At 41.2% G+C, this 13518-nt stretch overlaps 1 protein-coding gene across 5 annotated transcripts in view; it reads left to right on the top strand.

The window, feature by feature from the left end:
* STAG1 (STAG1 cohesin complex component) overlaps positions 1–13518 on the top strand; it is a 163693-nt gene that overhangs the window by 116987 nt on the left and 33188 nt on the right. For all 5 annotated transcript variants that reach the window (XM_069865028.1, XM_069865027.1, XM_069865026.1 and 2 more), the window contains 9 exons: positions 974–1053; positions 2064–2171; positions 4155–4269; positions 6380–6497; positions 7876–7979; positions 10271–10363; positions 10488–10577; positions 10765–10968; positions 12529–12599. In XM_069865028.1, coding sequence (XP_069721129.1) covers positions 974–1053; positions 2064–2171; positions 4155–4269; positions 6380–6497; positions 7876–7979; positions 10271–10363; positions 10488–10577; positions 10765–10968; positions 12529–12599 — 983 coding nt within the window. The remainder of the gene's footprint in view (positions 1–973; positions 1054–2063; positions 2172–4154; positions 4270–6379; positions 6498–7875; positions 7980–10270; positions 10364–10487; positions 10578–10764; positions 10969–12528; positions 12600–13518) is intronic.

Raw genomic sequence — 13518 nt, 5'->3', positions numbered from 1 at the left:
CCGATTTGTTCTTGGTGACTTTCACTGTTGTTTCTTTTCCCTTGTTTCTTTTCCAGTCCCTGACGTCTGTTTTTTCACGTCCCAAAATGTCACATAGCACCTAGTCCTTCCTGAAGCAGGTCAAGCCAGAGAAATCAAGTTTTATTTTCAGATGGACCAGTTTCTATTCATTAACTTGGTCAGTCAAGCAAAGAACAGCAAGACATATTGCATTTTTGTGGATTCTCCCTGGACAGGGAGGACAACATACAGCGATCTTATCTATTTTTGGTTGCCAGTGAGCAAACTGAGACTAAGGAGAAAGAAACTCTTAGGAGTTTTATCATATCTACAGGGTCCTTATGAGTTCTAAAATCATTCCGTTAGATTGGAAAATGATGTGCTTGTTTCTGCTAGAAGGACCATAGGAAAATACAAAGCCAAACCATGGACTTCCCCACTTTCTTGCGGAAGGTCGGTAGTGTGATCCTTGATATCAGCTTCAGACTTTAAGATGTAGCCAGGGATAAAGGCTACAATTTCATAGACAACACACAGGTGCGGGTGCAGTTTTCTTCCCAGTATTTCCAAGTATGTATATGTGCAGCATTCATTGTCTAAAATTACTTATTTCCAGGGGGATGAAGCAGGGCAGTTTTTCGGCTCTCATCCAACCCAAGCACATTCCTTTTCAGGAAGAAACTGTTAAATAAGATGATTCAGGAACAATGCTTCAACTCCTAAGTCTGTTACTTGTTTCCTGGAAAGCACACAAGGACTGTTTGTGGAGCACTTATTCTCATTCCTGTGTCCTTGTCTGTTGTTCCACTGCGTGTATAGCACGCAGCTTCCTAAAATGTACAGTAGATGGTTGAATAATATTAAAGGGTTTCCATTAAGGTTCTCTAGTTTGTATTTTGTAGTCTCTGGGACGCTTCATCTGGTAGCTGTTTGTGTGTTTCTGTTTTGACACTGTAATAACGTTCCTTTTCAGGATCGCATTGTATCAATGACACTTGATAAGGAATATGACGTCGCCGTGGAAGCCATTCGATTAGTCACGCTAATACTTCAGTGAGTATTTGTCAAAACCCCTATATTCACTTTGAAAGTCACCGAAGCGGGCAGTATTTAATTCACTTAATTTCTTTGCTTGTATAATGAAGTGGCTCTGTTACACTCAGTATGAAGCTGAACTGAATATGTGCTAATATGGTCATGAAGCTAAAATAAGACATTCCATCTCGTGGAAGTAGAGTAGGCAAAGTATGAAAAAATGTGTGGGTGTATTGAGACTAATAGTGCATCCGTTGTTCAGGAAGAATGCCAAAGGGCAACAGATATCTGTGGTTTGCATTTGATAATCTAACTCTAGCAGTATCTAAGCAAAGATCCAATGTTCAGAGATTTGACTACCTGACACAGCTGAAGAGAAAGTCACCTGGTAAATAAGCCAAGAGGGCAAAGATGCCAGCCTCAACACCCTTGGTTGGGTCCCGTGGAGGGGGCAGTAGGGGATTGCAATTGGAAACACTTGGCCATGCAGGAGGAGACGTGCTTCCAGACCCCCAGCGGCTTCCCTGAGGCGTGGATCCAGTCTGAAAGTCATGCCACAAGCTGAATGTTTGAACCAGCCTGCCCTCAGCAGCTTCGTGCTCTATTCCTTAAAATCTGTGTTACAGAAAACATGTTTTACAAACAGATGCCTGGAATTCCCACATCATCCTCTATACCCAGTGGCTCCACTTCGAAGAACGTTTTGGGGCTTGCAGAATTTGGCTGAAAGATGAGAATGCCTTTTCCTCTTTTATATATATATATATATATATATCTCCAGCTGGGAGAAAGAAATCAGGCAAACTTTCAGTCTTACAAGTCCTTTAAATGTGTATTTATTTCATATTTAATGTATTTATTCCTGTATTTGGAAATTGAGCCAAAGAGCCTTGACATCGGTGTTCATCCATTTTGAACTTTGTATGAATTAAGTCAATTTTGTAGCTGTCAAAAGAAAGTTCTAGGAGATGAGGAGATGGCAAATGAGCATTTGGTTTAGTTCAGGTGTCACTTTCTTCCTCTTTCAGTGGAAGTGAAGAAGCTCTATCAAATGAGGACTGTGAGAATGTTTATCACTTGGTGTATTCAGCACACCGGCCCGTGGCAGTAGCAGCTGGAGAATTCCTTCACAAAAAGTAAGTTTTCAGTTGCCCTGGAAGAAGAGCAGCTTTGTGAAAGCCTCCTAGTAGAAGTAACATAAATAGGTAAAGAAGTCATAGGATGAAATGTCCCGATTCAGCAAATCAGGTATTTGATATAAAACAAAGCCCTATTGTCTTGTTTAAATTCAAGACCTAAAGACTTGAAGAAACTGAATTTACATTTTTTTTGCTCTAAAATTCAGATAACTTTTCCTAACGCCTCAAGGGCTAAATGTACAGAGGCTGCATGAACATCTAAAGCTGGTTTAACCCCTGCGGCTCTTTCTGCAGGAAATTTGTTTTCAAACTTACTAACTTCCTAAAAAATACTTTATGTCATGGTTACATCTTGCACGTTCCCACTCGGCCAAGGGAAATGAGGCAGCTTTTCTATGGATGTGAATCATACCACCTCAGTAGCTGTGGACCAGGACATTGCCACATCATAGTAGTTAGCCTTTTCATTTTAATGTCTGTAGTTAAAATTCTTGTAGCAGTAGTTTCATTTTTTTCCCCTCCTGGGCTGTGACATTAGAGTTCTTTAATATACCTATAGAGTTTTTATATTAGAACCCAGGTTACTTAATTTTTCATGCCAAGATATATGATAGAAAAAAATGCATAAGCCCATCAGGTTTCCTTTGCTAGTGTTCATAATTTTTTTATAGTTTATTGGTGGTTTAGAAGTCCACATTGTAAGTTTTCACTGGTGAATTTCTGGAATTCCATCTTTGAGGTCTGACATTGTTACAAGGTATTCATTTACAGAATGCAGTTACATTGAGTTTCCTACATGACATCTCCTGGTAGAGGAAAGGGTTAGGTTCTTCTTAAGAATATAAACTGAAATTCCTTCATTAATCAACATGTGACAAAACAATTGTGTAAAATGCCTTGAAGGTAAATGAAGACATATCTTCATTTGTCTTTTTGCTTTTCATCTCTTCCATATCTTTCATGTTTCTGCATCTTAGTGCACAAAACTTGTATGTGTACTTTTCTTTATGACGAGATACAATGCTGTGTTCTGTAAATGTCTCTCGAGATAAACAGCACTGAGAGAAGATTGCCCCATTCCTAACCCTCTTCTTCTCTTGATTTCTGTTAACACAGAAGAGCTGGTGCTCCATTTAAATGAGTTAGAGTCTACTTGAGACTTGGGACTTAGGTCACCTAATTTTATACATTTAAATATCACTTCCTACAAAAATACAGCGTCCGTGTGTAACTCATGCTTCTCTTTTTAATGAATTAGAGTAATGAAATGAGAATCGTGTTTCACATTTCTAATTTACTTTATGACTGCAGCTTCACTGTGAAAACAGGGAGCAGTTTTCAAACTCCTCAAAATAAGCCAATCTTTGCTCTAACTGTGACGTAGACACATGCGAGAGCAAATTTGAGTATTGAGAATAGTTTGGAATTAGCCATGCATCAGGGAGCTCGATGCAGAAAGTATAATTTACCTAAAATCCCCCAAATAATTGACCGGTAGCTTGCTTTATGCTTCATGCTGCTACTGGTGCCTGAGGTTGGTTGTTTAATGGGATGATTCTACGTCAGGTTTGGTTGTTCTGTATCCCGGTCAGCGTGACCGTGGTGACGTTGCAGCCTCAGTTCTTAAGCACTGGTGGGATCGGTGCTACCACCGGTAGAAGACTTGATAAGTTAAAAAAGCAAAACTATACAAATTAGGCAAATATATAAAGCTCTGCAAAATCTTTCAGTATAAATATATTTTGGAAAGCTTTTTGCTGTGTGAGATTCTTCCAGCTTTGTGAACTTGAAGACTGAAGATGAATTAATCCCTTCAGACAGGCAGAGATTCTGGTCTCTGTCCCTTGAAAGAAATAGCTTGAGATGCTTTCAGTCTGTTTTATGAATAAATCTACTGTATCAAGAATGAATGCTGATCGTACTATTGCAGAAATGAGATTTGTTTTGATAAACGTGATAGCTGCTTTTGCTTATTTTTAGACTGTTCAGCAGACATGATCCCCAAGCTGAAGAAGCTCTAGCAAAGAGGCGGGGGCGAAATAGTCCAAATGGAAACCTTATTAGAATGTTGGTGCTTTTCTTTCTTGAAAGTGAGGTAAAAAATTCATTTTTACGTGTTTTATAAAACCTGGAACTGAAGTAGTGATATATCAACATACAGTAATAAGTTGTTTTTCTTTTCTTTTTATTTTTCATAAATACTGAATGCTCTCTACCTTGCCTCCGTTTCCTTCTCCATCAAGCAAACTTAACTCTAAATTGTCTTTGTGGTTTATTTTGCTCTTGCATTTCCCGTTGTCCTCAGCACTGCGTTGCTGGCGGCGCAGGGGCTACCAGGATTCATTGCTACATCAAAATGTGACTGATCCTTTTTTTAAGATAACCATTAAAGAGGACATGTCTGGACTTACTCGTGATGGAGTAAGTTCATTTAGAAAGGAACAAGAATTTTGTACTATCTCAAATTGTGATTTGAATCATAGAATAATTCAGAGAGAAAAGGACACAAGGGTCATCAGCTCAAAGCAGAGGGAGCTCTGAGGTCAGATGAGGTTGTTCAGGGCTTTATGCAGTTGAAAATGTCAGAGGATGGAGACTGCAAGCAGACATAGGATGACATTAAGTGTTTGGTGAGCATCATCAGGATGGGAGTGTGCCCGTATCTCATGGCTGTCGAGGCAGCATGTGTGGGAAGTTTTATGGTAGACGTACCAAGAGTAATTCAGGTGAGGAATGGCAGTGGAGTGGAGGAAAACCTGAGAAGGTGAACTGTCAGGTACAGGATGCTCCGATGATAAAGGGAGAAAGGATTAAAAATTATAACATTTGATTTGGTAATAAGTAGGTGGCAAAGGAAGACTGAAAGGAAAGCTGTTGTAATGAGATATTTTAATTAGCATGAAGCCTTGAACATGAAGCTTGAGTGAGAATGAAAAGAAACACAGTCAGAGATGCTGAGAAGGAAGGATGACACTTAGGTACAGCGTTAAGGTTTTCAGAAATGCTCTATAAACCTCCAAGTTTGGTCTGGAGGAAATGTCACAACCTGTGTGAATCTTCCATCTGCTCTCTGAATGTGATTTTGGTTCCAGCTTCTTAAAAACTTTAAAACTGTAGTAGATCATTGTATTTTCTGGTGAACATACCTGAAACCTGAATGCATGTGACTGGGACGTCCCTAGGGTCACGCTTGTCTGTCCTGAGGAGGAAGGAAACTCGACTTTGCTCCCAAAGCCACGATTAGCAAAGTGCCTCCTGCTGCGAGCTGTGTGCTCTGCCCGGAGCTCGCTTCTGTCTCGGGGGCGTTTTTTGCTATTGCTGTGGTTGAGAGTCGTTAGAGTATCACGACTCCAGTTTGAATAAATAGAGAATTGGGAGTTCCATCAGCGTAGGACTGGAAGGCGTGAGAAGGTGTGAGCAGAGCACCCACTCGAAGAGGGCGCAATTGGAAGAGCGAGTGGGTGGAACTGGGACAAGCACCAGTGAGCTCTGTGACACAGGACTTTGTGCCCAAAGCTCTCAGAACAGAGGAGCAGGTAAATGGACTGACACCTCCTTCCCTCTGCTGTTTTCCAGCTAAGGGGTTGGCCTGGTGAGCCAATCAGAACTGCGTACTGTGCTTGTCACTTTTTGATCAGGTTTAAGGATTGGTTTGTAAAACAATAGAAGCCTGTGGATTATTTCTCTCACTTTACAGTAGTTGTGCTATTTCATGGCTTTTGCATTTGAAGTTAGTGACAGTTCTGTGCCCCCTGAAATCACCTGGATTTCTGCTACCACTTTCTGAGCATGTAGTGGCACATATGAAAATTAAATGCTTGTTCAACACATACATATTGCAGCTCTCTTAGTCTCATGTCTCACCATCTCTCCTTCTTATAACGCAGTAAGAAAGCGAGGAGAGGTAAGTTTGTAGCTTCTGTGTCAGAACTCTGGGAAGGATTTTTCACACGCAAGCTGCTTTATGGAAAAGCAGCTCAATTTGGTTGTATTCCATTTCCTATTAAAACACAGCCCCGCTGTCGTGCAGTTGTATCATTCAGTTGGAAGACAGCCTTCCAGAGTTAGTTTCAAACTGAATTTTCTTTCCAACTAATGTACGAATACGCACCCAGGACACTCTCCGTGGCCAAATGACTATGAAAGGTGAAGAACTGCTACTTGTCCCAGAACGCTGTACTGATGGTTTGCTTTGGATTTTGCAGTTGCATGAACATGCAGCCTACTTGGTGGACAGTTTGTGGGAGAGCTCTCAAGAACTGTTGAAAGACTGGGAATGTATGACAGAATTGCTCTTGGAAGAGCCAGTCCAAGGAGAAGAAGGTATTTGTTTAATATACTGTGTTGATAATGCACGACATTGTTAATTGTTCCTTAAAAATGGTGTTTCACTGTGGCTGATAGAGATATTCATGTTGTGCTTTGCTTAGAAAGCATATTTGAAGATTTTAGTTCAATCTGGTTTAATTGTACTTTGCTTCAAAAGCAGCATTTTTGTACTCTTTTTGTCATCTTGTGACAACTGCTGTACTGTGGTTCCCTGATGTTAAAGGGTAGGGCAGCTTCTTGTCTGAATATTTAAATAACTGGTGTATACACAAACATTTAGAATCATAGAATGGTTTGGGTTGGAAGGAACCTCAAAGCCCATCCAGTTCCACCCCTGCCCTGGGCAGGGACACCTCCCGCTGGATCAGGGGCTCCGAGGCCCATCCAGCCTGGCCCTGAACCCCTCCAGGGATGGGGCAGCCACCCCTGCTCTGGGCAACCTGGGCCAGGGCCTCCCCACCCTTGCAGGAAAACATTTCTTCTTATATATTTCTATATATTCTATATGTATTTCCTATATATTTCTTCCTCAATAAATCAAACAGTTAATAGAATTTTGAATAAACAAGCGCGTGTTAATTAAATATGGGGCTTTTCCAGATGATGTTAAAACCTAATAAATATTCAAGAGAGTAAAAAAGGAGGGAATTCTTTTGCCATTAGTTTCCAATCTCCTTTCACTAATACCAGTGCACAACTTAGCCACGGAGGTTGGTGGCAATGAGTCCCTAGGGGTATTGAGTGTCGTCATTCAAGATACCTTAAAATCCATCAGGATTCTCCTGCTTCAGTGTCCTTTGCAGGGGCTAGGTGGTTGAAACACCGGTGTACTCTCACTGCTTCCTAGCATGATGCACGGATGATCTCATGTTTCAAAATCCAACCTTTTGGTCTCCATCTGCCACAACTGTGGTGTTTACGTGGTAATTTCCTCAGGAAACTTGGCGCTTTGGTTCTTTGTTTCTGCATAGCCAATTGGGGTTTGGCCCTGTAGGTGTGAGAAGAAATGTTTCCCAACGAACAGAAATAGTACTTCATGGAGGGGGGAATATTTTATTGGACGTGACAGTCGACAGTCAGTCACTCTCTGATGCTCTTTGTTTCATAGATCTTTGTTACAGTCCCTCTCATTCATCCTTTCTCCAGACTACTCTTCTCTGCACCTCTTTCATCTCTGCCGTGTCCATCTTGAGATGATGCAATAATTCAAAGAGCAAGCAAGAAGTCCTCGGTTTTACAATTGGAACAAAATGACGTTGTCTGTGTTGTTCTCTGTTCCCTGTGTCTTACCACCGCGTTCACACATCTGTCTTCTTTCCGATGTCATGCACACACATCAGGACTGATGTTCCTTGTCCTCTTCCCTCCACAGCGATGTCGGACCGGCAGGAGAGCGCTCTCATCGAGCTGATGGTGTGCACGATCCGCCAGGCTGCTGAAGCGCATCCACCGGTGGGCAGAGGCACCGGAAAGAGGGTAAGTGCCACTGCGATAGGGAACTCGGACCTGTGTGTGTGTTACTCCACTAACATAACATTTTTATCTGCAGTGCCACATCTTAGCTCTTGTAAATTAAATTTCTACAATTGGTGTTTCCTGTTTCACGTGAACAGTTTTGAAGAAAAATAGTAGAAATTCGATTTCTGGATGTTTTGGGTTTTCTTTGTTTCATTTTGGTTTTGTATGGCCAAGTTAATACAAACTTACAGCATGAAAATCTTTTTAAATGATTTTTTAGATGTTGTTTTTATCACACCCCCGGCTTACATTTCTGAAGTACACACATCTACTGCCCTTAGTGTTAAGTCTTGATTAGAATTGAAAATGTAGAGCTCAGGAGCAGAACAAGATCATCTCTGTCTTCCATAAAAAGCAATGTGCTGCTAATACGAATGTAGAATTTACCTTAAAAGCCAAGAGTATCTTCTTCATGAGTGTAGTTAAGCACTGGAACAGAAGCTGAAAGTTTCCATCCCTGGAGGTTTCAAGATCTGACTGGAAATAGCCCTGAGCAGCCTGGTCTGTGCCCTGAGGGGTAGCTCTGCTTTGAGCAGGAGGAGTGGGACTGGGACCAGCCTGAACACAACTGTGGTTTTATGTATCCATCCTCTTTGGCCTCTTCCACTGAGTGCCCTGAAAATTTAAGAATTTGACCTCCTGGCCATATTGCAACCTAGCTACCTCTTCCATTTATTTTATAGTGATCACTGAGAATCAGTGCAAGTCCATTCCTGAGGCTGGGCAGGCACCTTTAAGCATTTCACTAGAAGTCACAAAGTCAGCATGATCCTCAGGCTTTCAGCTGTGTTCTCTATACAGACAGCATCTATGTTCCAGAAGAGTCTCAGCTTCCCAAATGTATTTCCCTGATTTTTGGTTGTCCCCATCTTATTCAAGTTGTACTAAGATGAAATAAACGCAGGTGGACATTTGGTACTTTTGTTCTGAATAACCATAACTAGTTTGTTAAAGCCAACCACAGACTTAAAGAGGGTGAGACCTGGAGGCAGACTTGGCATTCTGTTTTACTGAACTAAATGCAATTACTTAGCTTCTTAAGTCTGATGTGCCAAAAGCAGATTAGCCTCAAACAGCGTCCTAGGAAAAGCTCTGGGAAGCCATCCATTTCAACATGCTTTATGTACCTTGATTTATAAAGCACATTTGAAGAAATTAGTTATTTATTTAAAACATTTTAGGAGTTGGGGGGCATCTCAGAGTGCTGGCTCAGATTTATACAAGCAGGTATTATCCTGTGTTACCAAAACTGTATTGTAAGCAGAACTTTGCTGTGTTTCTATCCAGAGCTGCAAACCCTTCTAGCAGACAAAGCAACCTTGAACAAAAATGTCCTGTCTGTATGTTCTATTTGGAGAACCAAATAATGTCACTATTGGCTTCCTTGGTATTTTTCCAACCTCAAGAGACCTACAGTTCAGTTCACTGAAGTTCAGCAAGTTACTTAGCCTTAGATTTTCAGTGTCTGTATTTCTTCAAAGAAGAACTTTTCATAGAATCATAGAATAGTTTGGGTTGGAAGGGACCTTAAAGATTATCCAGTTCCAACCCCCCTGCCATGGGCAGGGACATCCCATTAGATCAAGGATTATGGTTATTTGTTTTCAAAAGTACTTTCTCCTTTTCTACAGCAAAGAAGTCAGATCTAAGCCTTTACGAAGCACACTGGTTTGATTATTGTCTCTCTATTCACTGTTTGAAGGCAGTTTTGCTATGACAGCGTTAGGAGCTTCAGTATATCTGTCACTGAAAAGTGGAAATGAGTTCCGTGACCTGGGATGTGCGTTCTCACTGAGAATTACATTCTGGTTTAGACATGAGGCCATGAATCTGCTAATGAAAATCACTGTTACGGTGTGGTTTGGGTTTGATTTTCTCAATTATGCTTCAGTTCACCCTGAGGTCTTACATTAACACTTTGTTTAATGTGTGAAAGCCAGAGCTCAATTCACTTGGAAGCAATAACAAAACTTCCACTGACTGGGGTTATATTTGAATATCAATCCTAAAAAAATATTGGTGAGACAAGACAATATCATGCTGGGTGCTGTGATATTTTCCTTTGCAGCTTCTTAGGACACGTGGTCCTCCCATTTAATCAGCCTTCAGTCCCAATGCGTGGGAGATTTTTATTCACTCCTCTTTTGATTTGCACACTTGCATGGATATTTGTAATACAAGCTGTAATGCAATAATGAATGCTATATGCAGAAATTGTATTTACGTTCGTTACTTTTGATCACTTGCAGGTCTTGACAGCAAAAGAAAGAAAAACTCAGATAGATGATAGAAATAAATTGACCGAGCATTTCATTATTGCACTTCCTATGCTGCTGTCAAAGGTACATTTTTCAGCAAAATAAACCTCTCGCTGGTATTTACAACTGCCTTCAAACTTTTTATTCTATACTGTAGGTGTTTATTTGTACCTCACTGTCTTTTTGTTTTGTTTCGATGATGTTCTAGTATTCTGCCGATGCCGAGAAGGTTGCAAATCTCCTGCAGATCCCTCAGTATTTTGATCTGGAAATCTACAGCACGGGCAGAATGGAAAAGGTATAGTACATGGGGCAAGACGCCCGGTGGCTTTCAAGTATCTGATTGCTTTCCCCATCATGCAGCGCGGTGCCTTCATTCGGCACATGAGTAATCTCACCTTGATTCTGTGTGCTCTTTGAATGATGACTTCTTCGAGTTTCATTGTTGGGTAGGGCGAAAGCTGAACTTCTTTTCTGATCTACAGCATCTGGATGCCTTACTGAAACAGATAAAGTTTGTTGTGGAAAAGCACGTGGAATCTGACGTTCTAGAAGCCTGCAGCAAAACCTACAGCATACTCTGTAGTGAAGAATATACGATCCAGAACAGAGTTGACATTGCCCACAGCCAACTTATTGATGAATTTGTGGATCGATTCAACCATTCTGTGGAGGATCTGCTGCAGGAGGTTTGTTTTCTTAAAATTACTTCAGTTAGACTACCTAAAATACGCTATGATAAACTGCAGAAAAACCTTCTTACCGAGTCATGAAATTATCCGTCTGAAGACATAGCACAGCAGCAACTATTTCATAATCATTTGGAACTATTTCTCCTTGTAGAAAATCCCTTGGAGTAGCCATTAAGCCTGCAAAGCATTGGTGCTGTGAAACAAAGACCACGGGACGGTCCTACTTCTGAAAATCTAGTATTTAAAGATAAGAAACGAAATGGATGAATGCGTGAGGTGCTGATGAAAAATGCAGGGAATGGAGCCTTTACATTAATGCTTGTGGTGATTCCAGTAGTCCCAAATGTCTGTGCAGGCAGCAGAATCGTGATTGAATTGTGTGTTGAATGGAAGAGAGGATTTAGGATAAAATATTTATAATGGCATATTGAAAGAGCTCTGGGAAGAATGAAATAAAGATACAGGTCTGAAACCTGGAGGTACCTGGGATTTACTTGTAAGAATTCAGCCTTCAAAATGCATAAAACAGAATACATCGAATAAGAATAGAAACCTTACTCATTCTTTCTTGCTTTACCTCAACTTAAATTTATGTAGCTCTACTTCATTTGTTGCAATTCTCATGTATTGTAGCTTAAAGGCTGCATAGACCTTTCCCTTCACCACTTCTAGTTGTGCACTGGGGCAGATACATTTAATATTTGATGTACATTTATAGAAACTTAAGCTACAGCCTATTTTAGAATTGCATATTAGAGAAAATAAGCTTTTTTCTATCTATAAGTAATATGCCACATACAGGCAAATCACAGAGTAAATAAAAACATGCCTGTTGCTATAGGAATGTGCAGGAGTGAGAAAGGCATCACAGGAAGAGGGCACTCCACATCCCAGAGGACTGAGTGTGCTGCTGTACATTCCTTGATCAAATACCTTTCCTTTGCTGCCTACCTGCCTGCCATTTTATACATGCTCTCTCAGAAACTTCAGAGCAGAACTGGAAAGACATTCCAGTATTTGTGCTACGTCTCTGCCCATCCGCGTGTGGCAAGGGAATCCTTGGACCTCATGTCATGTTACGTGTCGTAGCCCTCTGTCTTAGTAGCTGTGGATTTTTTAGAACTCCTCACCACTGGTCAACAGGACCAAAAAGAAAAGACTTCTTCCCAACTGGTCTCTATGAAAAACTTGCTGTTGACATCGTTGACCTCTGCAGATTTCTGGTGTGGAGCAAGGCAAATGTTTGCCTTTCTTCTTGCAGCACCCTCATCGACTTGGTGGTTAAAGTCTTTTTTGTAAAAGGCAGAACCTTGATTTTATTCTTGGGAATGATTTCTGCTGGTTTGAGCATTAACAGAGTGGTGCTGCCGAACGCTGGCAGATGATCCTAGTGCTGTGCAGTGGTTATTTAGATATTAAGATTATGGAATCTAGATAAAAGACATTGGATAATTTGAAGTTCATTTTGCAGTCAACATAAACCCACAGGGAAATCTGCTCCTCCCTGTGTTCTGCTGGGCTGCTGAACTCTCTTAACGGCTTTCCTTTCATTTCCAGGGCGAAGAGGCCGATGATGATGACATATACAATGTGCTCTCCACATTAAAGAGGTTAACCTCTTTTCACAAGTAGGTGACTTTTTTCCCCTCAAAACTTTATTATGTTAATTTTATAACTTCAGTTAGCGTCAGATGATGTCTGGTGATAAGAAACAAGAAAATAGATGGCATGAGATCTGAAATAGAGATTGATGGATGATTATGGTCTTTGTCAGTGTAACTGTCTGCATGAATCTGGCTCCTTGTTTAGTTAATGCCATTACTTTCACAGATTTGATTTGCATGTGGCATAACACCCCTTACAATAAAAGCTTTTACACCTATGGGTGTCTTACTAAAAGTCACACTCCCCTGCGTGACAGTCAGTGTGCAAGGGATGCTCCCTGAGGCTGGCTGGATGGATGGATGCACGCCAAATCCATGTGCTGAGCCTCAGCTTAGGAGAGTCTTGGAGGAAGCTCTGTGTTTCTCAGTGCCTTTGAGGCATTTGTCCCCAGAATTATAGAAGCAAGTAGTAGTAGTAGTAACAATAATTAATAGTTTATGTTGAGAGTCTGGAAGATGCCTTTCTTCCTGCAGAAATGCCAGGAATGGTTTCTAGTTGAGCTGTTGACAAAGTCTCATGAGGACAGACTGAGAAAGCTGAGATTGTTTAGCCTGGAGAAGAGAAGGCTTCAAGGACACCTTAGAGTGGCCTTCTGGTACCTGAAGGGGGGGCTACAAGAAAGCTCAGGAGGGACTCTTTACAAGGGCATGTAGTGATCGGCTGAGGGAGAATGGCTTTAAATTGGAGGGGGGAAGATTTAGATTAGAAATTGGGAGGAAATTCTTCACTATGAGGGTGGTGATACAGCAGCGCAGGTTGCCCAGGGAAGTTGTGGCTGCTCCACCCCTGGAGGTTCATAGATTCACCAGGTTGGAAAAGCCCTCTTGGATCATCGAGTCCAACCATTCCTATCTGCCCCTAAACCATGTCCCTGAGTACCTT

The sequence above is a fragment of the Phaenicophaeus curvirostris genome, chromosome 10 (genome assembly GCF_032191515.1).
Source record: "Phaenicophaeus curvirostris isolate KB17595 chromosome 10, BPBGC_Pcur_1.0, whole genome shotgun sequence".
NCBI classification, from domain to species: Eukaryota; Metazoa; Chordata; class Aves; order Cuculiformes; family Cuculidae; genus Phaenicophaeus; species Phaenicophaeus curvirostris.
This window is presented reverse-complemented; position numbering and strand designations above follow the sequence as displayed.